The sequence below is a fragment of the Xenia sp. Carnegie-2017 genome, unplaced genomic scaffold (assembly GCF_021976095.1).
Source record: "Xenia sp. Carnegie-2017 unplaced genomic scaffold, XeniaSp_v1 HiC_scaffold_22, whole genome shotgun sequence".
Classification (NCBI taxonomy): Eukaryota; Metazoa; Cnidaria; class Anthozoa; order Malacalcyonacea; family Xeniidae; genus Xenia; species Xenia sp. Carnegie-2017.
This window is the reverse complement of record NW_025813485.1, coordinates 14230235-14255729: the sequence shown is the minus strand read 5'-3', so window position 1 is coordinate 14255729 and position 25495 is coordinate 14230235. Positions and strand designations below refer to the sequence as shown.

The 25495-nt window shown below is 33.5% G+C and overlaps 3 protein-coding genes across 4 annotated transcripts; 2 read left to right on the top strand and 1 right to left on the bottom strand.

The window, feature by feature from the left end:
- The first annotated feature begins 1535 nt into the window (after positions 1-1535).
- Positions 1536-7013, top strand: LOC124445176 (cytochrome P450 1A1-like). Its single transcript, XM_046995883.1, has 2 exons — positions 1536-3051; positions 5396-7013. The coding sequence occupies exons 1-2, from the start codon at positions 1536-1538 to the stop codon at positions 6805-6807; spliced, it is 2928 nt and encodes a 975-aa protein (XP_046851839.1). The 3' UTR covers positions 6808-7013.
- On the bottom strand, positions 6829-25483 carry LOC124446639 (TBC domain-containing protein kinase-like protein). Of its 2 annotated transcripts, XM_046997486.1 has the most exons (30): positions 25196-25483; positions 24322-24391; positions 24031-24148; positions 23525-23598; positions 23238-23310; positions 23115-23159; positions 22934-23021; positions 22365-22426; positions 22228-22289; positions 22007-22067; positions 21756-21849; positions 21648-21666; positions 21426-21536; positions 21083-21182; positions 20896-20948; positions 20613-20685; positions 20495-20530; positions 19631-19729; positions 19484-19546; positions 19024-19150; positions 18657-18707; positions 18240-18323; positions 17937-18022; positions 17554-17590; positions 11322-11483; positions 9005-9120; positions 8749-8854; positions 8420-8495; positions 7920-8079; positions 6829-7522 (listed from the first exon to the last, which is right to left on the bottom strand). In XM_046997486.1, exons 1-30 carry the CDS (start codon positions 25386-25388, stop codon positions 7415-7417), a joined length of 2607 nt encoding a protein of 868 aa, XP_046853442.1. In that variant the 5' UTR covers positions 25389-25483; the 3' UTR covers positions 6829-7414. The 2 variants fall into 2 exon arrangements, with proteins under 2 accessions (XP_046853442.1, XP_046853443.1); XM_046997487.1 differs by lacking the exon at positions 11322-11483.
- Positions 12787-15331, top strand: LOC124446641 (cytochrome P450 1A1-like). Its single transcript, XM_046997489.1, has one exon. It carries the CDS (start codon positions 13145-13147, stop codon positions 14741-14743), a length of 1599 nt encoding a protein of 532 aa, XP_046853445.1. The 5' UTR covers positions 12787-13144; the 3' UTR covers positions 14744-15331.
- Positions 25484-25495: the final 12 nt, after the last annotated feature.

The window sequence follows — 25495 nt, the reverse complement described above, 5'->3', positions numbered from 1 at the left end:
CACTTCCATATATTGTTGACTGTGGTTTTATCTTGATCCTACTGGTAAATTTGTTTAGCTTTTAAATACTGGTCATATAACCTCGTTAATACAAGGTTTTGACAACGCAATTGAAATTTTTCTTTTTATCAAAGTAGATGACACATTCAAACATGCGATAAGGTGCTATGGAATTTTATCGAAATCTGACACACATTTCAAAGTTTTCTTTCTTCTTATTTGCGAACACTGTTCTAAACACACTTATCTAAAGGGTATGAAAAATTACTGCATGGAGTTGAAAGATTTTGAGCGTCCAATGTTTTCATAGACATTTTATACTTAAGCATATATTCTACACGTTTTCACCATTTCTTCAGTTAAAAATGACCAGATAATATTTAAATTTTTTCATCGACAAAATGATCAAAATGAAGACCTTTGTCTTACATCAAGATTACATTATGCCGGCTTCAACATTGTTAATTACATCCGTAATGTTGAAATAGAGATAAAGTTTCGGTTTTCATTCTCCTGCTGACCTTGACGATAATGCTTTGTATATGGTAGTTGACGATGTTGGTGCCTGTTGCTCCATAAATATTACTCAAATTTCTGTAAGCCGACCTGACCTTGGATTTTAAGGCCATCAGTAAAACGCTATCTAAAATAATCTTAAAAGGTCATGGAATTCAGGTCGGAAAAAACTTTTTTCAATAAAGATAACAAGTTCATCACAACATATTAATAAATAATTTAAGAATAAAGATGAGACAATTTATATGAAATTTTATAAAAACCAGGTTGAACAATGTTGAAATCTATCCATTTGTAAATTTGTTTTTGTACAACCATGCACAAACTTTGTCTTAAAGCCTGATGTAATTCAATGTTAAATAGTTTAAAAAGGTTTGCGTTTTGGAAAATATATGTATTCATATATATTGTCAGCAGTCGCTAAAACTGCAATTGCACTGCAATAATTATTCAGAAAATTATCATATTTTTGCAGAAAACAATGACGTAATGCCTCATTAGAGCCTTCTATGACTTGGACGGTCAAGTTCACAGGAAAAAGTCACATAACTTGCCATCAATGATCTTCTCATTTATGCACGTGTGTGTATTATTTGCACATGTAAAACTGTTCGTTCAAGTCAATAAACCCTCAAATACACAATGTTTATACTCTTCATTTCACCACAATAAAAAATATCTAGTAAGCAACTACATCCTGGTTTTTAACACCATATATATTTATCCATACTCTATGATCGATATTCATTAATATCATTCCAACCCATACCTTGACCTTAGTCGATAAAAACAAAATGCTCGCAAGGCCACTATTCAAATCAACAAACCGTCTTTATATTAGCCTATTAATTATGCAATTGAAATGAACTTTAAAGACGACCTTGGAAATTTCGACAAAAGGTTAAGGTAAACTACAAAAACTCAGTGTGAAGAAATTATTGATCATTTGTGAGGCACTTGTTGTGTTTGATTCATCTCGTTGGAAAGGTTGAATTGGTTGATGCCAAAACTTTTTTGCTATGAATAACGTTTCTGTAAGTTTTTTGACTATTTTACACTCTTCAACTTTTTGCCACCTACTTCTTCTTCTGGCATTGGCTTTAGCTTTCTTTATCATTAAACGAACGCAAGACGACGCTGGACTTCCTCCAGGTCCTTTCTCCTGGCCAGTCATTGGAAATATTCATCTGCTTGGTAGCAAACCTCACGAAAGTCTCACAAAGCTGGCCAAAACCTTGGGAGATGTTTATAGATTGCAATTAGGATCTCGTCGTGTCGTTGTCTTGAACTCTTTGGAAAGCGTCAAGGAAAGCTTGGTAAAGAAATCTTGTGACTTTTCAAGTCGTCCACCATTGCTCACCTTACAAGTATCTGACATGGATGGTCGTAGCATATCGTTTGCACCTGATAATCCAACACGCACAAAAATACGAAGATTGGCTACTATAGCTCTACATAGTTATATGTTAGATCATGAACAGTTAGCTGCAGTTATGAATAGCTGCGTGAAGCGACTCGGTGAACGTTTAACAAACCGTGGCGAAGATTTCGATCCAGCAATTGACGTTTCTGTAAGCGTAGGGGAGCTCAATCTGGTATTGATATTTGGAGACAATGTAGATGAGAATCAGGCATTGGAATTGTCCTCCTTGATGGAATCTTCAAATGATTTCATTAAAAACAACAGTATCAACAATGTTGTCAATTTATTCCCATGGTTGGCAACATTCTTCAGAAGTTCCATCAAACCAATGAACATTCTTGTCCGGAATCTTTTTAACTTTGTTGAAACACTTTACGTTGATAACAAAAAGCAATACAGAAAAGATGGCAACGTCATTTCCATAGCTCACGCCTTTATTCGAACGTACGATGCAACAAGTAACGAAAGAGTTGTAGCGATTGGCGAAGAGCTCAACATGAATGAAGAAGTTGTTATTGCTGCACTTACTGATTTGTTTGGGGCAAGTGTTGGAACGACCAGTACAACAATAACATGGGCACTTCTTTATCTTGCGTCAAATCTCGACGTTCAAGAGCGCTTGTTTCAAGAGATAAATGAAGTTGTTGGTGTGAGCTACCTGAAAGTGAAAGATAAACATCGTTTGCCGTTCTTGGAAGCAACTGTCTTGGAGGTTTTGCGACTGAGCACAGTTCTTCCACTCGCTATACCACATTATGCAAATAATGAAACAAGAGTTGGAAAGTACAGAGTTCCAAAAGACACAATGGTTTTTGTCAACTTGTGGGCAATTAATCATGATGAGAGAGTTTTCAACAATCCTTATCAATTTGATCCCTGTCATTTTCTTGATGAAAATGGTCAAGTTAACAAAGCTCGTTTCTCATCAATTCCATTTTCGAGTGGCACACGTAAATGTCTTGGTCATTTACTGGCTCAACTTCAGTTGTTCTTACTTATTGGTGGTCTTGTTCAAAAATATAAATTTGAGATTTCTGGTTCTTCAAATACGACACCTGAATTTGGATTTATCTTACGTCCGCAATCATTTAAAATCAATGTTTGCCAAAGAAAATAGAAAACAGACATTGACATTGTCTTAACACACAATGAAATTTTATTTTCTTCTCGATTTGAACTGTGACAATATTAATTACCAATTAAATTACATTAGATTATTACTCAATAAATAATCACGATAATTCATGAAAATTTATTTATTGACGGGAAATTTAGCACATACACATATCGTTGAAATGATTAAATAAATTAATTGGAAAATTTATAATTTTAAAATTATTTGTGTCAGCTTTGCCGATCTTTAATTGTTCCTGCAAAATTTTCATTTTTGTCCACACACAATAATAAACGTGCATTTATTTAAAATACGTCCACCATAACTTCGAGTTATTCTTTAACAGATGCAACAATAAGTATAAATGACAAAATTTTGTGAATTGTGTCCTTGTCGAGAAGTGAGCAAATTTCAATAAATAGACATGAAGGCCTAGTTTAAATTCTTGAGTCAACTTTCTAAGATTATATAGTTCACGAGAATCATCTTTTCGAGCATTCAATTCATAGCAACTCCATGAAACTTTGACAATTGTGTTCAGCATAAAACTCGTAAGTTGGACCAATTTTAAACAGGTGCTTCAAATAACTCGGCAGGCAGGCAGGCAGGTATAAACAAAGACAGCTAGACAGAGCGGACTGTCATCAAACCATTGGTTCGCATCGTTACCATTCAAATCAGCTCAGCAACGAACTTTTTTCAAATGAAAAATAATGGCAATGTTGCATTGGGGGGGGAGAGACTTGGGAAGGGGGAACTTTCTCCATGTGTATTGATGAAAAGCATGTTAATTATATATTATATTTATTTTATACAACGAAATAGTAAAATCAACGAGAAAACAAAAATTTTTATTTAAAGCTATAGTATATCTTGTGCATGTATCAACAAATATGTCTAATTCATATGTGTGTTCTTTATTTTTCATTTGCAAACATTGCTCTACTTAACACACTTATGTAAAGGGTATGAAAAGTTCACTGCATGGAGTTGAATAGGCTTTGTGTGTCCAATGTTTTCATAGATATTTTATACTTAAGCATATATTCTACACGTTTTCACCATTTCGTTAGTTTATAATGACCATATAATATTTACATTTTTTTCATCGACAAAATGATCAAAATGAAGACCTTTTTCTTACATCAAGATTACATTATGCCGGCTTCAGCATTGTTAATTACATCCGTAATGTTGGAATATAGAAGAAGTTTCGGTTTTCATTCCTTACGCTGACCTTAACGATAATGCTTTGTATATAATAGCTGACGATATTGGTGCCTGTTGCGCTATAAATATTACTCAAATTTCTGTAAGCCGACCTGACCTTGGATTTTAAGGCCATCAGTAAAACGCTATCTAAAATAGTCTTAAAAGATCATGGAATTCTGGTCGGAGTAAGCTTTTTTCAATAAAGATAACAAGTTCATCACAACATTGTCAGTATTTCCTCAACTTTATTAATAAATAATTTAAGAATAAAGATGAGACGATTTGTATGAAATTTTATGAAAACCAGGTACAATAATGTTGCATTAAACAAGAGGAATCGGCTTATCTGTATAAACTGTATAGATAAATTGGTAGAACCATGCACAAACTATGATTTAAGCCACGTGTTGAATGTTAAATGGTTAAGTAAAACGGTTTGCATTCATATATATTGTCAGCAGTCGCTAAAACCACAATTGCACTGAAATAATTGTTCAGAAAATTATCATATTTTTGCAGAAAACAATGACGTAATGCCTCATTAGAGCCTTCTGTGACTTGGACGGTCAAGTTCACAGGAAAAAGTCACAAAACTTGCTATCAATGATCTTCTCATTTATGCACGTGTGTGTATTATTTGCACATGTAAAACTGTTCGTTCAAGTCAATAAACCCTTAAATACACAATGTTTATACTCTTCATTTCACCACAATAAAAAATATAGAGTAAGCAACTACATCCTATATATTTATCCATACTCTATGATAGATATTCTTTAATAATTCCAACCCATACCTTGACCTTAGTTGATAAAAACAACATGCTCGCAAGGCCACTATTCAAATCAACAAACCGTCTTTATATTAGCCTATTAATTATGCAATTGAAATGAACTTTAAAGACGACCTTGGAAATTTCGACAAAAGGTTAAGGTGAACTACAAAAACTCAGTGTGAAAAAATTCTTCATCATTTGTGAGGTATTGTTGTGTTTGATTCATCTCGTTGGAAAGGTCGAATTGGTTGATGCCAAAACGTTTTCGCTATGAATAGTGTTTCTGTAAATTTTTTGATCATTTTACACTCTTCTACTTTTTGCCACCTACTTCTTCTTCTGGTATTGGCATTAGCTTTCTTTATCATTAAACGAACGCAAGACGACGCTGGACTTCCTCCAGGTCCTTTCTCCTGGCCAGTCATTGGAAATATTCATCTGCTTGGTAGCAAACCTCACGAAAGTCTCACAAAGCTGGCCAAAACCTTCGGAGATGTTTATAGATTGCAATTAGGATCTCGTCGTGTCGTTGTCTTCAACTCTTTGGAAAGCGTCAAGGAAAGCTTGGTAAAGAAATCTAGTGACTTTTCAAGTCGTCCACCATTAAGCAGTTTACAAGCATGTGAAGGAAGTCTAACGTTTGGACCTTATGATTCGATGTATGTGAAAAAACGTAGGTTAGCCCATCTTTGCATGCACAGCTTTATGTCAGATCACGAACGATTGGACGCTCAGATTAACTATGGCCTGCAAAATCTTTGCAACAGATTTGCAAACCACGATGGTGAATTTGACCCAATAAATGACATTAAACATGCAGTTGCAGAAATGAATTTCAACTACACTTTTGGAGAGGACATAGACCCTAAGAATAAAGAAAAACTTTGCCAAATATTGAAGGAGTTCAGTGAATTCAATGCAAGCTGCTTGCCCGATTTTTTGCCATGGTTAGCCCCGTTCTTCCAAAACTCGTTGAAAAGAATCAAAGAAATTGTTTCTCATCTCTTAGACTTTGTCAAGCACATTTATTTTGAAAAGAAAGCGAACTTCAACAAAAAAGCTGATATTGGTTGTGTTGGTGATGCATTAGTGCGATGTTTTGAGAGTGGTACAAATGAAAGATTGGCTGTCCTTGGTGAAGAACTTGATCTGAAAGAAGATGTTGCTACATTATTGACAGATTTGTATGGTGCGAGTGTTGATACGACTAGCACCACTTTGATTTGGGCAGTTCTATATCTGGCGTCAAATCTCAACGTTCAAGAGCGCTTGTATAAAGAGATAAATGAAGTTGTTGGAGTAAATTCTTTGGAAACGAATGATAAACATCGTCTGCCGTTCTTGGAAGCAGTTGTCTTGGAGGTTTTGCGACTGAGCACAGTTCTTCCACTCGCTGTACCACATTATACAAATAATGAAACAAGAGTTGGAAAGTACAGAGTTCCAAAAGACACAATGGTTTTTGTCAACTTGTGGGCAATTAATCATGATGAGAGAGTTTTCAACAATCCTTATCAATTTGATCCCTGTCATTTTCTTGATGAAAATGGTCAAGTTAACAAAGCTCGTTTCTCATCAATTCCATTTTCGAGTGGCACACGTAAATGTCTTGGTCATTTACTGGCTCAACTTCAGATGTTCTTACTTATTGGTGGTCTTGTTCAAAAGTATAAATTTGAGATTTCTGGTTCTTCAAATACGACACCTGAATTTGGATTTATCTTACGTCCACAATCATTTAAAATCAATGTTTGCCAAAGAAAATAGAAAATAGACATTGACATTGTATTAACACACAATGAAATTTTATTTTCTTCTTGATTTGAACTCTGACAATTTTAATTACTAATTAAATTACATTAGATTAGTACTCAATAAATAATCATAGTAAATGACGAAAATTCAATTATTGATGGGCATTTTAGCACATATACATATCGTTGAAATGATAAATAAATTCATTGAGAAATTTATAATTTTGAATTATTTGTGTCAACTTTGCTAATCTTTAATTGTTCCTGCAAAATTTTCATTTTTGTCCACACAACAAAAATGATCACGCATTTATTCAAAATTGATCATGCATTCATTCTTTAACAGATGCAACAATAAGTATAAATGACAAAATTTTGTGAATTGTGTCCTTGTCGAGAAGTGAGCAAATTTCAATAAATAGGCATGAAGGCCTAGTTTAAATTCTTGAGTCAACTTTCTAAGATTATATAGAATCATCTTTTCGAGCATTCAATTCATAGCAACTCCATGAAACATTGACAATTGTGCTCAGCATAAGACTCGTAAGTTGGACCAATTTTAAACAGGTGCTTCAAATAACTCGGCAGGCAGGCAGGCAGGCAGGTATAAACACAGACAGCTAGACAGAGCGGACTGTCATCAAACCATTGGTTCGCATCGTTACCATTCCACCAGCATCCAAAACACATACTCTTTGAATATTCGATTTAAGCAGCTCAGCAGCGAACTTTTTTGAAATAAAAAATAATTCCAATGTTACATTCTGGGGAATCGTCTGCAATTGACACGCACAAAATCACAAAATAAACTTAAGTAAGATGACAAGTAAACGTGGGAGACATTGTAATACCAACTATGTTTTGAGCTCAGGGGAACACATTAGGTGTTAGGAGGGGGCGACGTACCCCTTCAGCTTCAGTAAAATATATAAATAAAGTCGGTCCAGAAACGGATAAAGAACGAGAAAAGTTACTCCAGCAAAAACTAAGGCTTTTTGTCAATACAGACAATATGAAAGTCGGTCCATGAACACCATACACTTCCCTCCAATTTTCCTTGGATGTGTGCCTTTGTGTGAACCATTAAATTGGTGTGAATATCGTTGATAAAATATAGCACAATACCTTAGGACAGTTGTTTGCTCGTCCTCCAACAACAATTATAATCTTTCCCTTAGACACTTGCAGCGTGTTAGAATTCTCGCCAGGAATTAATGTTCCATTTTCCGAAAACGTTTGATTGGAAGGCATATTGATGCTTCCAGGTAGATGACCTTTTTGATAACTGAATCCATGTTAAGATTTCTTGTTTAAATTGAAAATAAATTTGAGGTTCAACGTAATTGTTGTGCAAGGAAGGCAATTAAAAACAAGTTTTACAAACTATACATAAATAAAACGAACAATTCACTAATATGTACAAACGATTCCAAAGCTTATTTATACATGCACTGTACAAAACTTCCATTGCTTATCCATACATACAAATAACTGTTTATCCATAAATACACACGACTGCCAATGTTTATCCATAAATACACACGACTGCCGATGTTTATCCATACATATACACACGACTGCCACTGTTTATCCATACATATACAGATAATTTGGAAAAAGGATACTCTTCAGGAGGTCTTATGTCAACTACTATTCCCCAAGATTTTAATGATACTTTGTTTGAGCGTTTTGCTGAGGAATCTTTAAGTTAAATAATTATTACATGTTATCAAAAAAACTCTGAAGATGACTACCGCTAAGGTTGTCAAAACGTCAGTCAACAACAACAAAAACAGTCCTTCTCAGGACTATACCAACCTGGACGATCAACATCTACAAACATGTAACGATACTCCCGGGTTCAAACCATTTACTTATATAAAATATTATGATAGCTAAACCAACGATGAACAGTAATAAGAAATAGACAAAATTATTTTTTGTTAAACATTACCTGTTTTATTTTGAAGTCGAATGTCCAGTATATGAAGCATATCTTGCAGAGATATCCGGGGACATTTCTCAGATTTTATTTGCTGCACAGGTAGAAATTCTTTCTCCTGAACGAGAAATATAACTCATTTCACAATGAGGAATGAAAAAATACGCATAACTCATTTTATAGGTTTGCCAGTCAATGGAACACATTTCATTTGTCAATGGCATCAAAAGCTGTTGAAAAGTACAAAATCACAATAAACATCTCGAACCGTTCGGTTATTGTGCTTTGACAAAGGAATATTTTCATGTTGACGAGCTGCCACACTCTTGGGAGTTGACTCAAATATCTTGATAGAATCCTGCACACAACGTTCAATGTCAACCTCTGTTGTAAAAAACACGTAAGCGAAAGTGAACAGTTATACATACAGCCAATAACACGATAAGGAATTCTGTCGTTTGAAACTGCATGCTTAACACAATCATCCAAAGGCAATGTTTCATTGTGTGCACGGAATTGAATAAGTTCGGTTTTAAGTGCCTATATATACAATGTTTTCGAAAAGAAAACTTTTCAAAGTCTGTATGTCGTTCTATCATCAATTTTTTTATGATTTAAAACTTTGATATGATCCACAATAGCAATACATAATTAAATACATATGTATCATCAAAATATAGCAGTTGATTTCATCACGTGGCTTGCCGAAAATTACCGCAGTTCAAATGCTTCTATTTCAATAATTTGACGCAGATAAAAACTTATCAAACAGCACCTATCTATTATATTGATCTCGAAGTGTGGGCTGCCAGAAGTGAAGATTTTTATCATATAGTTTTGTTAATCAGAGATTTTTAGTAAATTATGTACAAAGCCGAAGCCAATATCATCTTGTGTCTAAGTTGATGAAAGCGCCTCTTGTCGTTCTGTGACTAATTTTATTTAGAAAGGTTTGATTCTTTCATGTTTTCATCATATTTTATACGCCGACTATCTGATATATAGCAGAACACGATAGAGAGACTTTGTCATAAATAGTACATACATAACTAAGTAATATAGCAATGCTCAGCAGTGAAAATACGATTATCAGTCAAAGATGTAACAAAAATGAACGATTTTTTATATCGGAATTTATCACACATTAATTTAAAATGTAACAAATTTAGTTGATGAATGCACGAACAACTGAACAAGCATATAAATAGCATAGTGTAATAACACATAAGTTCGCATTGTAGAGAGACATGAAGTTCTAATAATACCCTTCTCCCTCACGAGAATGGTTGCACTTTACACATTGATAAATACATCATCCATGTTACAACAAATTCAGAGTACATACTCCAGTAAAAAAAAAACAAAAAATATTTTAAAGCAGTATAGCTTCTAACGAATGGAAAGGCTTCGTCATATAGAGCGTAGAGAGAAATATTTATTGTGTAAAACATATAAATGCAATGTCACTTCCTTCAAAAAATTTCACCTTGTTAGCAAGTCACAGACACTAAATTTCAAGAGCATTGGCAGCGTTTACCATTTTCATGTTAATTTAAAATCTATGTCGTAATTATTCTTATATTGGCATTAAAGTCTAGACTTCTAAGGATTGTTTACGAACCAGATGAACGTCCTTATTTTCTAAATATATCCCCTTTACTCGAGTATTAGCCACAGGAGAAAATAACGTCTAGTAAAATATACAATTTTTTACACTACACCTACAATTAGATAAACAGATTTCTCACATTACACACTAGACTTAAAAAATAACATTCAAATAGTATTAACAAACAATGTATTTTACCAAATTTGCGTGTAAAACGTTAAATATAGTAAAATATTTAATTAGCCTGAGAATATATGAAAATACTCTTGAGACAGATAAGCCTGTCTTGTATTCATTTTCTATATGGCTATATATTTTCCTCAACTTAACGATTAAAATAATAGGTTTCCACAACCTGCTTTATACGACACAGACAGGACAATTAAACTTATCATGAAGTATGAAGATGTAACACTTGCTACTATACTAATGATACAGTGAGGTCTACTCTTTTGGCAAAATGTTCTAATGATAAGGCTTTGTTTGCTATATATTGATTTCTGTAGATAAGATTGCAGTAAATGGTCTATAAACAGAAGTGATCAGTTATGCATGATTATACACGTGACTTCTACATGCTCTGAAGTCAGTGACCAAATAAATGTATATAAATATATATACATATGTATAAGACAATACATAGATAGTGATCTTGACCACCTCAACAAGTTACAAATATGAAGATGACCATTAGCGACGCCACTTTACCGACCCTCAGAACAACTTCACTGCAGTGACAGTATTTTCAAAAAGATTTGAATTTCTTAAGTTTTTCAAGAAGCATGCATGCAATGGGCTTGAATTAAAGTATGAAAGTATAAAACTAACCAGCTAAGTTATAACATTATAAACAATATCAAAAACCACAAATGATTCTCAAGCAGAAATAAGTTGTAGAATGTCTAGCAAGATTGTACTTAAGTCTTGTGAGAATGAGCAGTAACAACAACTACGATACAAATGTGCGATTACTAACCAGGCATGTCTGAGAACAGCAAAATACATTCGTTAAAGCCATAAGTAAGAAGTTGAGCACGTAATTGTTGTAAGATAGCAACACCGATATATAAAGGAAACGAGGAATTGCCAAGAAGTAATGTATCCCATAGAAGATAGATTTTGTGAAGAGGGAATACATCTGAAAAAGAAAATACGATTGAAACTATATTTTTATAATAAAAAAGAGCAAACGTTTTCTCTACAATTATAAATATGGCCTATAAGCACAGACTGCATATAGTTTATATAACAATAGAGTTAGCCAGGCATTCGGTACTTTGCCATATGCGCTTCAACAGCAAAACTTCCCCCATTTGACTGATATAACATGCTTGTCAAGCTTGTGTTCAGGAAAAACGTAAAATTATGGCCTTACTTCCTAACTTAGAACGGAAATATCGTATTGTGGCAAATAAAAGGAGGCGGTTTCGCATCGTGACCTTCGAATCAAGAACAGCAAGCAATAATTTAGTGAAGTGATGATAAACAGTATAAACTAAGGTTATCTAAATAAATATAGGAGCAATAAGAATGAGCATTACGAACAATTTCATTGATTGTAAGAAACTACATACAATATACTGAAAATATACTCAATATTAATATGATTATGTGTAACTGGTGAGTCACCTACGAGGAAAGAGGTGGCTTGCGGCAAGATGAAATGTCCAAACATTGCTGTGTGTTTAAATAGATAGATAAGAAATATGAACGTGGAAGAAAAGTAAAAATTCAAAAATAGAAAATTTCAAATACGAATCTTTAATTGAGTAAACAAGAGTAATATTATCATTTTCACACATTTATTTATTCAGTCAAACACTTACTCATTATCATAAAATCACAAAGTCTCCTAACTTGATCGACAATTTAGATCGTCATAATGAACACTGGGGAATGATAAATTTAGAAGTGGAATTCAAATTATAGACTTTCTTATTTATTTTGGCTTTTATTTGACAAACCCGTCTTCTTAAAAATGTCATCGATAATTATCCACAAGCAATGGATAATCATCGCCTAAACTTTTCGAAATTCTTCATCAAGAATAACAACGCAACAATCAAAAACAAATATCGAGAGAAAATTTTTAGTTTAAATACCATTGCTAGGATACAACTACAAAAGAAGAAAATTCCAGGTTACCATACAAAAGGGTCAAGTTCATTTAACGAGACAAAAGTAGGGCCAAGTTCAATTATTTCCAGCAAATCTAAATTTACCTCCTACTCAACGGGAATGTCTTAGTTGGATACAATGTTTCAAGTCGTTTTGCCTTCAAATTAATGTATATTATAAAACTAATCTGTTCGGGCGCTTATCAAAGTGGCAGTTAAGGTTCTGCAAAACGTCTTCTCAGATGTTTTCAACAAGTTAAAATTTATCGTTCGGCAGCAAAAAACTACTATTGAATGATTATTGCTTGCTTTTGGACAAACATATTCATATGTCAATTACCAATCGCCTACACTTTTGTCATGCAAATAGTGAATGCCTTAACAAACTTTCTTTATCTCTGCCTTGACCTTCCAAGTTTCATTGTTGACAATCGAAAAATCTGAAAGTCAAATTTTAGCTTGTTGTCTACGTAGGTTCCATTGGAAGTGTTAACAAATATCACTCATTCTACTGATAACAAGCTCATTTTTCTTCGAAGACACACACAAACTGAGCCCTCATACAAACATCATTCAACATATCAAAGAAAAAACAACGCAAAGTCGCTTCCCAGGTTACCGGAAGTGAAATATGAAGTGGCAATAAATATTAATGATGGTATTAATAAGATAGCTTCGGTGCATGCATTTGCCATTTAATGAAGCAAACAGATCTAATAAGACCAAACAGACAGAGACAGTATTTGCAGCTCCATTAAAACAGCTCTCCGAAACAAAGATGTACGCCTTTGAAGACAGCTTTATCACAATTCTTCTCTCCAGATACCTTGGTATGGTATCAATCGTTTTCCTTCTAACAACTATAACACTTGCAGTCATTCAAAGATTGCGAGATAATGCTGAACTTCCTCCAGGTCCTTTCGCCTGGCCAGTCATTGGAAATATTCATCTGCTTGGTAGCAAACCTCACGAAAGTCTCACAAAGCTGGCCAAAACCTTGGGAGATGTTTATAGATTGCAATTAGGATCTCGTCGCGTCGTTGTCTTGAACTCTTTGGAAAGCGTCAAGGAAAGCTTGGTAAAGAAATCTAGTGACTTTTCAAGTCGTCCACCGTTAAGCAGTTTACAAGCATGTGAAGGAAGTCTAACGTTTGGACCTTATGATTCGATGTATGTGAAAAAACGAAGATTAGCCCATCTTTGCATGCACAGCTTTATGTCAGATCACGAACGATTGGACGCTCAGATTAACTATGGTCTGCAAAATCTTTGCAACAGATTTGCAAACCACGATGGTGAATTCGACCCAATAAATGACATTAAGCATGCAGTTGCAGAAATGAATTTCAACTACACTTTTGGAGAGGACATAGACCCTAAGAATAAAGAAAAACTTTGCCAAATATTGAAGGAGTTCAGTGAATTCAATGCAAGTTGCTTGCCCGATTTTTTGCCATGGTTAGCCCCGTTCTTCCAAAACTCGTTGAAAAGAATCAAAGAAATTGTTGCTCATCTCTTAGACTTTGTCAAGCACATTTATTTTGAAAAGAAAGCGAAATTCAACAAAAAAGCTGATATTGGTTGTGTTGGTGATGCATTAGTGCGATGTTTTGAGAGTGGTACAAATGAAAGATTGGCTGTTCTTGGTGAAGAACTTGATCTGAAAGAAGAAGATGTTGCTACATTATTGACAGATTTGTATGGTGCGAGTGTTGATACGACTAGCACCACTTTGATTTGGGCAGTTCTATATCTGGCGTCAAATCTCAACGTTCAAGAGCGCTTGTATAAAGAGATAAATAAAGTTGTTGGAGTAAATTCTTTGGAAATGAATGATAAACATCGTCTGCCGTTCTTGGAAGCAGTTGTCTTGGAGGTTTTGCGACTGAGCACAGTTCTTCCACTCGCTGTACCACATTATACAAATAATGAAACAAGAGTTGGAAAGTACAGAGTTCCAAAAGACACAATGGTTTTTGTCAACTTGTGGGCAATTAATCATGATGAGAGAGTTTTCAACAATCCTTATCAATTCGATCCCTGTCATTTTCTTGATGAAAATGGTCAAGTTAACAAAGCTCGTTTCTCTTCAATTCCATTTTCGAGTGGCACACGTAAATGTCTTGGTCATTTACTGGCTCAACTTCAGTTGTTCTTACTTATTGGTGGTCTTGTTCAAAAGTATAAATTTGAGATTTCTGGTTCTTCAAATACGACACCTGAATTTGGATTTATCTTACGTCCACAATCATTTAAAATCAATGTTTGCCAAAGACAATAGCGGACAACAGCTAAAATAACACAAGCTGAGACAACATGTGCAGAGATTCACTGATAAAAATGCGATTGATGCAACGGATCTATACTTCTGAACATATCTCAATAATCAAATGAATAAAGCACAAAGCAGTGATAGCACTGAAACGAGCAACATATTGTGCAAATGCAACAAAGCTGACACTAGCTCTAAATTAACAATTTATCAAACAAACAGCACTAGTTGGTTTATTTTTACACATATCGCGAAGAGACAAAAACCTTGGCATTATGGAAATAATTTACCTTGACCTTAGTTAACACTACCATAAAAGTACTCTTTGATGAATTTATCGAGAAAAACATTCTGTCGCGAAACCATGTAAAGTGCACTTCAGTTCTTATTTAAAGTACATCTAACCAGTATTTATAGCCATTTAAGCTGTAGACAGCTCGTAATATTGGACAATCACGTTGAAAATAATTGAATCGTAGTCATATTTTCAATTCCAATGTTTCCATGTCTTCGTAAGACGTTGTATATATACTTATTTTATTACTTAAATATTAAATGTAAGCCTTTGTATGCAGTAATAAATGACATGTATATCTATGACAGTTTTACTAACAAAGCTATGCATTTTCTTGCACAGAATGAGAGGATTGTTAGCAAGGTTTTAAAAACTATATCCATGCCATAAACTACCTAATGACTAGTAACACTTATTTTCATTTCTGGTTGGGTATGATATCGACGCTAAGATAAAGAGAACCCTTTTGGTAACAATTTTGCTGTCGTCGTCCTCTTTATCATTTCGATTAATTATATCTCAAAGATTAATTTGCACATGTCAATAGTTGACGTGTCGCTAGCCGGGGTGACAAAAACAAAGATATTTTTTAGCTCAAGCTGTTTTGTTTTCTTTTAGAACAAGTTAGTGTGTATTGCTTGCACTGTTGCAAGCATATTATCATATTTTATAAAAAATGTATTCTTTATTGTCTTGCGAAATGAAAGGCTTTACGAAAATCTTCTTTGATGTTTGCAAAAACAACATAACATCTTATCTATTGGACAGACAATTGTATTCCAAAGTATAGAATATCGTACAAGCTACTGTTGTAATTAAAAACAGATACTTAATATAGATTACGAATACTCAATTCCATACTTAGCTTACAACTCTTAATGCATGCATGATAACATATGTTAACCAGTGTAGATTGCAAAACAAGCTATCAGATTAATAATATAAACTTTATTATGTTAGCAACCGAACAATCGCCAAACAGCAAAAAAACAATAGTCCGTAATAACTGGTAAATTCCTTCTTATTTGACCTTGCTGCCTTTGCATCTATATAATTATTCCAAACATGATCGCTTAAATGCTTAAATTACCATTGATAATAGATGTATTTCTGTACAAATATCTGTGCTGAACATCAGATTTATTGAAATTTGAGTTATTTCATTTACAAATCGCGACTAGAATCTACGAGTTTCATGGATAGTTGTACAGTAGCTACGACGCAGCGTTTCTTGATTCATTTTTACATGAGAGCAAACACTTTTGCCACAAATACTTATATGAACGAGACGTCACAAAGCGAATTATCTATTAAAATTGTCCTCCTTAAACAATTATTACAGCATTTTACTCAAATATGGTCGTCAGGTGATGTTAATCAAAATCACCCGATCATATACTAAGGCAATTCAACAAATATACTTGGAAATAATCCCTTTCAATGTAATTTTCAAAAACGTTTGCAAGTTGACAGTTCTTTGGACAATTCTTAAACTTATTCGATTTATCCTTGCCAATTAACAAGACTAGGTTTTAAAGTAGACGGAATAAAATTACAGTCAGCAATTTTCCGCTCAAAAGAAAAAATATCGATGATGTGCTAAACGTAAATTATAATACAATAGATGCTTTTTAATGGCGCCAATAAATGATAAAGGTTGACTGATTACAAGCAGTATCTCAACAGTCATAAGTGATTTTAAATGACACACTACGTCAATGCAAATGGCGCTTTTTATTGCCAACTCACATCACGATAACAGGTACAAAGACTTTACATAAACATCAAAGATTTGATGAACAATTATGAAATCAACGAGAATTGCTCCATACACTTTCACAGCATGGATAAGAGGCTCAATTTATGCATACCAATAATGTATAAAACATTGTAAATTGACTTCTTTCGACTTGTTAACATACTTAGTTTAAGAAAATTGATCATTAAGACAAGTGGCTCTTAGCACCTTTCTATTGATATTACAAAAATACTCTGCATGACCTTGTTTTTTTAAAGAAACACTTTGTTTTTGTTACTTTGGAGATACGATGTTTAGTTGATGAAAAAATATGCAAATTCCGACTTTAATTATTATGAAAAGACCAAACTGTTGAAGCTCGAATTAGTTAAATTGCATCACCAAAAAACCTTGTTTGTTCATAGACTAGAGGCCAATGATTGTGCTGCAATTTAGCAATTCTGTTTCTCTATCAAGCATTATAAAAATATTTTTATCCGAGACATCTAAAGATGATACCATATTACAATTGGCCAAAGAAATGAAGCCAAAACCATTACAGCCATTGAACAGTTTTCATTCAACCAAAACAACCCCTCACACGATTTATGCAAACATAAGAGACAAATAGTTTAAATTCAACACGGGGCAACCGATTTGTCGTTGGTTTTGACCGACTATTGTTTAAACATGCAGCATAAGTGAAGACAAGCTGCGGCGGTTGATTTAGCAACATCAAAATTTATACTTGTGTATCACAATAAACAAATGTTTGAACTAACTTACGTGTAAACATAGTCAAAAACCATGGAATTGCGTAGAGCTAAATAAAATTGAACGAAAATATTGAGAGAAGCAAATATTGATTTTGGAAGAAACGTCAAAAGCACCGAAATTTAAGACTTTCACCCAACAATGCAAAAAAGACTTAGCTGTAATAACAATGAACTTTGCCTCATGACAAGAATGGCAATAAAACTTTGCAAAACATAGCAACATACGTCATGATCATATTCGACAAAACGAAATCAAACTACTACGCCACGCCAATATTGGCCAAGCTGGGCCAAACATATTAACGAAAAATGTGTTCACTAAAGGGCTGTATGATGTATAAATACTTTTGAAAGGTTCTTCAAAAAAGCACAATGAAACTTGGAAAACAGTACCTCTGGTTGAAATCCAATTTCATCCAAATGATTGAACAGTTCAGGATCGTGAAAGGCAATCAAATGACAGAACACAGCTAGGTATTCTATAAATGAACAAATGATTGAACAGTTAAGGAACGTGAAAACATTCAAATGACAAAACACAGCTAGGTATTGTACAAACGAACAAATGATTAAACAGTTTAGGATCGTGAAAACATTCAAATGACAGAACACAGCTAGGTATTATACAAACGAACAATTGATTAAACATTTTCCTAAATGTCCTATGAAGATTTCTGTTATAACTCTGATGCTAACCTTGGATTACTAGAGAATTGTCCTTGAGGAAAAAATTATACAAATACTTAGGAATGAAAGATATCAAGCAGTTGTAAGCCAAAGCTAAAAGAAAAATTGTTATTGTTATTCAAAACCTTCAAAAATACATAGCTATAAAATAATACAACATTCTTTAGGTGAAAAAATTTTTTCGTGTCGTAGTTATGATCCACGTTGAGGATAAACAAACTTTTGTTGTGGGGATCTCACTAAACCCAGGCAGTAATAATTGAAAGGATTTGTAGGGATCTCACTAAACCCAGGCAGTAATAATTGAAAGGATTTGTAGGGATCTCACTAAACCCAGGCAGTAATAATTGAAAGGATTTGTAGGGATCTAACTAAGCCCAAGCAGTAATGCATTTCGGGATAAGTATGAATACGTTTTGAACAAACCTTCGTCACTGAAACTCAAAGACAAAAACGGGGCACAAAGGGAATCCAAGCCTATTAAATCAAAATTTGAAAGAAGAATATAAGAAACAAAATCGGACATTAATTTTATTATAAAAGTATTTTGGGAGTGAAAAATATCTCTTATAGGGTTGATATGGAGAAGAGTTGCAAATTGTAAATTGTACATTATTAATTTTGAATATGCTCCAACACATTCGATTTCATTAATGTGAACAAGCATATCAAAACGTATGCTTTTTCAAACAGATTGTGGGCGAAAGCGAGTGTAACGAGAGTACAAACTGTTGCTGTTACACAACAGTGACAAAAACCATTTGATTGTGATGATAAACGATAACACAAACACCTTGCCAATAAACTAAACCAGGATTTGATACAATCCAAGCTTTAAGCACTCGTTTGAATTTTCGATGAGCTGTAGGCGATGCTAACAGTTCACAGTACTGATGACAACGAGGGATATCTACATCTATCTACAATAAATTGGATAATTTTTTGAATTAAAACCATGGCGTAAGCTAGAAGATTAGATATTCGGCAATATACATGAATGTTGAAGACTGAACACATGAAGGTTCAGATAATAAAGTATTTTAAGAAGATATTCCAAAGGTGTGATATTGTTCAGTCGCAGGCGGCCTTTCTATAAGAATTACGACGTAAATTAAATGCGAAAAGTGTACAAAAACCAGCAAGGTATTTTAGAATATGAAGCTCTCTCACCCAATTGAAATTTGCTTATAACATAGAAATATATATTTCGAGGAAGAACACGCATAAATTTGAGTAAAAGACGCTGCGCCAACCTGTCTATCAGTTGGAGTGACAGATTCTTTATCAATTATGTCATAATTTCGTTGCACATCACCCTAAATTTAACAGAAAATTTTTAATGGAGATGAAATTTCTCTAAAGCTTGCAAATGAAAACGTCACAGGAAATTGATAGCTTACCGTAACATTCAATAAAGCAGCCCACACTTTAGCTCGTAAAAAAGGTGGAATATCGATTCTTGCTTCCTTCAGTATCTTATCTCGAGTATACGGGTAGCCCTAAATGTCGTATAGATATGTGTTATTTTTACATTAAAAATAAAGAAATTCGCTTTGTAATATTAGATTGTTTTCTAGTTTCAACAAAGTTCCCTTCGTCTGGATAGTAAAAATCACTCTCGCTATAACTACCATCTGAATACATTTTGCTTTCTCCTTGAACAATTTATATGGCCCACAAATCAATTTTAAAAATTTAAATTTCACTTTGATAAAAAAATTCGTTGCAAAAATAACACTTTTGAACCACAGTAAAGATATCGTAAAAAGCAGCCCGCTGCTGTAACCAATCATACTGCAGAAAACAAAAACTATCACTTCGCATACATCAATAAAAAAGAAATGCATTTATCATTCATTGGTCGTTTAAAATTACAACTATAAGCATCTTATTCCAAGTACAAGGGCAAGTATAAACATCGTACAGTGTATGTACAAAATCACAACCATTATCCAATCTTATCCAATCTTATCCAATAAGTAGCTACACAAGGACAACTATAAACGCCAAAAATTATACTCATCATTTACTCATCAAACGTGATAGGAAAAGTCTCCGAAACCTGTTTCAGCAACCAAATCAAATTAATATTGATCTAGTTACATTGAGCATATTGAATAACATAAACTGTAACTTTGGGTGACGGAAAATCTTTTCTATCGCTTTAAAGATCTCGCATTGTTTATATATCACTTGAAAGACTAAAGCAATAATTTCAGTTCTGCTAACTAAATGGTGAAATTACAACGTACGTATACGCTTACTTCAAGAAGTCTTTGGAACAAAACAATTCGCCGAAACTAAAAGAAAAAGAAAAACATAAAGTTTTCACATTTAAGTAAAAAATATCCATTGCAGTCCATATTTATCATATTAAACTACCTGATACTCAACATCACGTTCGCGGATGACAACCGGTAAACTTTTCATTTCACAGGAATCAAATTCACAAGGGCTAAACACAAAAGAACGTATATTTTTTCTAGTTCAAATAGAATGATCGATTCAGATCGAATAAGCAAATAAAATAGAAGATCCGCAGCACCAATAATTCATACATTGGTGGATAACTGTTGTTTGATAAACATGTATCGTTGTGCGTAAGCAAACATTGATAAAGAACAGTATGCTCTTAGATAAAATAAAACTTGCAATTCTAACTTACTCTTTTTCGACAAGTAGAGGAAAATATGCCGTTTGCTCAACACGAAATAGTTTCTAAAGAACAAAAAATGCAAAAAACGAAGTTCATCACGCACTTTATTAGCTATTTGCTCATAACCATGCGACTTTGTCTTGAAAACACTTAAAATACGACTAAACTTAAGATAATGATAGTATATTCTGCTTACCTCTTTAACTCTTTCCAAAGATAAAGTAATGACGCTTTCATCAAATAACAAATTTCTGTCTCTATTCACGCCTAGCTTATCGCCTCCTTGTAAAATTACACTGCCGAATGGCGTAGAAAGCATTAAAATAACACAAAAGAAAAGTTTATTACAGTCAGAGCAGCCATTCACTATAGAAACTCTGAAGACGACGACACAATATGTGTAGGAATTATTTTAAAGTTCAAAAACATATTACATAACAAAGAAATCCTATTTTTGTAAATATACACCGTAGCTTTCATTAAAATTAACAAATTGATCGTTTTTTCTGAAGAGTTTAAAGCATGCTATGAAAACATACTTGGGCATACTGCATACTGGTGGTGTGCTTTTTATAAGATTGTGTTTTTTCAGTTCAGCAACAACATCACCGCCAGCCAAAGTCCATAAATGATAAACCTCTTGAAGGGATCTGTTGACCACAATATAACGTGATGTAAAAGGCATTAAAGTTACTGATGAAAAATGTTGCTTGTGCCATAAATGATATAGCACTGAAAAATAACATTGTTCATTCATTTACCTTTCTTGAAGTAGATCGTCTATATTTGCACATATACAAGAGAAAAGAATACTTATTGTTAAAAGTCGTATTTATCACAAACGATTTATACTCCAACTGCAGTCACACCAGAAATCTTTTCCTCATTCAAGTGAACGGGAAGTTCAAGGTCTCTCGAGCGAAATACTCCCAAGAATCCATCATTATCATAGATACCACAAAGCTGCACACAGAAACATGTAAAAAGATAGAACACATTCATGTCAATGGTACGACCAGAGTGTAGAAGTAAAAGTACTACATATCTATAGCGTTATGTTTACAAAGAACATTAATAAAGCAAGATTACGTAAAATAAAGAAAATTTCATCAAATAAAACCTCTTCAACAGTTTTAATATCCTCAAACAATGGATGATCCAGAAGCTTCATTGGATCCGGTCTAGAAAAGAGTATTTGATTCAAAAGTTTATTGTAAACAGTCGTACCTGAAGATATGTTTGTTATATAAAATTGGATAAATGTAGAGAGACGTATTGAAATATTTTAATGGCATTCGCACTGTTTTACAAAACAGGTTTGAAAAATACAACACACGATACCTTTCTGAATGTTTTATGGTGAGACAAGACTCAATAAACGAGCGTAAATCCGCGGGCATCATCTGAAATACAAAAATAATAAATATTTCAATTTTGGCATCGGGGATTCACAATTTCAAGAAATAACCTTAACATACTTCTAATATGTCGATGGAGCCATTGTCATTTAACAACAAATATAGAAAACTTTTATTTGTCTCTATAAATGAAATAGACATTTTAACAGTTGCTTGCTTCTGTCTCTAATGCAAACTGTGTTGCCTAGTCTCGTTTTCATGAAATTGTTGCAATCGTTATAGAGTGAATGCTTTCACACGTTTCAAAAACAATCGCTAATGTAAACATTGGAAACCTGGTTTGGTTTTCTTTGTATTCATTAGTCGTCAATGGGGTAACCAGAATTTGTTCGTGTTATGTAAATTTCAGAGCAATATCGTTATTCATTTTTTTAGAAATATTTTGTTGTCTCCCTTGATGAAGCACAAGGCAAAATCTGCACAGAAAAAATAATTTTGCCGCTGTCTACGCCACTGTCGACGTAGTTGTTTTAAGTTTTTGCTTTGAATGCTTTCGTATGTTCACGAAAAATTTCGACGGTAATTGGCAAATAATTATCCACTATAAGTTTCAAATGCAGCCAAATACTTCATTTACGTAGTTAAAAGTAATGCTTGCAGCCAGCGAACAGTAAATTTTTGAAAATAACCTTTAGATTTTATCATTAACGAAAACGTCTTTTTTATGATCTCTTTAACATCCCACACGTCGCGAAAATCCTTCCAGATCTCTTTTCCCTAATCAGTAACACAAAACTTTGGTATTAATAACGTAATTTATCACATATAAGCAGTAATGAATAAAAAATATATTTAAAATCTAGTATTTACCATAAATAATTCTGTAAAAATAATCCCAAGAGACCACGTATCAACCTAATATGTAGGTACATAAATAAATTGAATAAAAACCACTAAATCTTACTAAAGTAATTCAAATTATCACATGACTACCTTTGAGCTCGATGCTAATGATGAAAATCGTGGAATTTGTAGCAATGTTTCTGGAGGGAGATACCGCGGGGATCTGATAAATAAAGCTGTGTGAAACCAACAAAGTTTTCGTTTTGATGTTCTCACAAATTCAAAATAAGTTTGTACAATCGTTGGCAGTTGCGTAACCAACTCTGAAATTTGGACCTGCTAGGAACGTATTGATTTTACGGTGAGCAAACAGTTAAATATTTCCACGGGAAGAGTAAATAAACGAGCTGGTTAGACCACTGCATGGGAGTCTTTACCCTATAGGAAAATCGACAGCAGTACCACAATCCGTCATGTAATAGCGTCCATATTGAGAGAGCTTTATTTTACCCTGTATGTTTTTAAAAAAAACTTACAATATCATAGGAATATTATTACTGATTGATAATTTGTTGAATGATACTATTATTTTCTTTTCTTTGATTATTGTAAACATTTACTAAATGTAAACTTTGCATTATAGTGTTTAAAAAAACATTGCATAGTGGCTTAAAGATGCCATTCTTTCTTTTCAGGGTGAAAAACAATATTTACTCATTCAGCCTATTCATTTGTTGTAATTTCTAAGCTGTGAGTGAATTTCGAATGCATGGAAAGTACAGTGCACACAATCAAATAAAATCAATTATACCAATGAATTTAGTTTCAATATGCAGTTTTAAAAAGCAGGGTTATTGTAAGAAAACACACGAGAAGCAAACAAATATGTGTTGTAATGTTTCGTTTAAACAAACTGTAGTTCTTTTAACTTTTAAAGCCTTACCGTTGAATCCAACAAGATATTGTCTAGAGACAAAGATCTATGCACAATATCTTGGGATTGCAAATAAGCTAAACCAAGCAAAATTTCATGAGCTATCCTTTTCATAACATCTAAATCCCTAAAACATTTTTAAAACAATTTACTATATGTAAGATGTTATAGTTACTTGTTCTCAAAGATAAGTAAGGTTTTCAGAACACAAAAACAATTCAAAATCAACATTTTGCAAAGCGTATTATGTCAAACTTTTCCATACATTTAAAAAGTTTATAGTGTAGGTCATATACTAACCTGAAATAGCCTTCCAAAAGAGCACTCTGTAAACTGACATTGTAATGCTCTGAGATGATGACAAGCCTCTCTGCATTAAGATTGAATTGCATTGTTCAAACATTGAATTTCTTAGTGTATATAATAAGGTATATAAGTCAAAACTCAATTATGCAGATATCATAAAAATTTCTTGTATTATTCAATAGGAACACAAGAACGAGGAGCAACTAAAGAGATATACAAGAATTACAATAAATGCGGGATGGTTATGCAAGAACTATGAGCAACGAGGGATGGTTATGCAAAAACTATGAGCAGTGAGGGATAGTTATGACCCTCAAATTTGAAGTGATGATATGATGTAATGTAGACAAGGTACAGTATGTTCAATCAACAGATGTCAGCAGAGAAAGTTGTGAAAGTACAAGGACAAGCAATCCTCCTCGTGCATGTTAAACAACCCAATGTTTTCTTTCTATAGATGAGTTAGACTGTTTACGTTTTTTGGCAGGCAGATTTGATCAAGTGCCTTTAGACAACACTAGCAACAATGCTTGACCTCCCTTGGGATATATCTGCTATCCAGAAAATGTAAACAATCTAACTTCAGCTAATTGTTAATTCATCAATGTAATTGAGAATAGCATTAAATAAGTTATAAGCATAAGCATCTCTATCTGCAAAACATAATTTAATAACACTGACTCGTACAAAAAGGGGCGTTTTTAGGTGGGGAAAAGATAATGCACTAATTTGGCGACATCTGTAATAGTATGTATGGCTGCAACTGCAAGGTATGTCGATCGTCCTGGAATGTTGCTGTCAAATTTCCCATTTAACAGTAAAGTTTATATTTTATGGTGTATGTGTCATGTTAAGCGTAAAGACATACCATGCCTCCCACGAACAATATCAAGATATTCACAAAGATTTGGGTGCCTTAACGTTTTCAATCTTTGAAACTTTCCATAAACAACAATGGAGTTAAGTGTCAGAGGAAGTCCATTTGTACCACACGTATCCGCAGGATGAACAGAAGCTAAGAACGTCGAAATGCCAATATTTGATCGTCCTAATTTAGCCATAATATGATTTCAGTTTATAAACACACATTAAATAGTTTCCAATCTGAAGAAATTAATAGTACAAAATCAAAACAGATTTAATTTGAAATATTTGCTTTACGCAACCC

What these genes read in the sequence shown, in the direction of transcription:
- LOC124445176 (XM_046995883.1), top strand. Translation starts at nt 1,536, where the DNA reads ATGAATAACGTTTCTGTAAGTTTTTTGACTATTTTACACTCTTCAACT. An exon ending in AATCAATGTTTGCCAAAGAA is followed by an intron (nt 3,052 to 5,395) that starts AATAGAAAACAG and finishes TATTGGCATTAG; the next exon opens with CTTTCTTTATCATTAAACGA.
- LOC124446641 (XM_046997489.1), top strand. Translation starts at nt 13,145, where the DNA reads ATGCATTTGCCATTTAATGAAGCAAACAGATCTAATAAGACCAAACAG.
- LOC124446639 (XM_046997486.1), bottom strand. Translation starts at nt 25,388, where the DNA reads ATGGCTAAATTAGGACGATCAAATATTGGCATTTCGACGTTCTTAGCT. An exon ending in TGGTTTAGTTTATTGGCAAG is followed by an intron (nt 18,708 to 19,023) that starts GTGTTTGTGTTA and finishes TTGATTTAATAG; the next exon opens with GCTTGGATTCCCTTTGTGCC. An exon ending in TTTGAGTTTCAGTGACGAAG is followed by an intron (nt 18,324 to 18,656) that starts GTTTGTTCAAAA and finishes TTTTTCTTTTAG; the next exon opens with CTTTGGCTTACAACTGCTTG.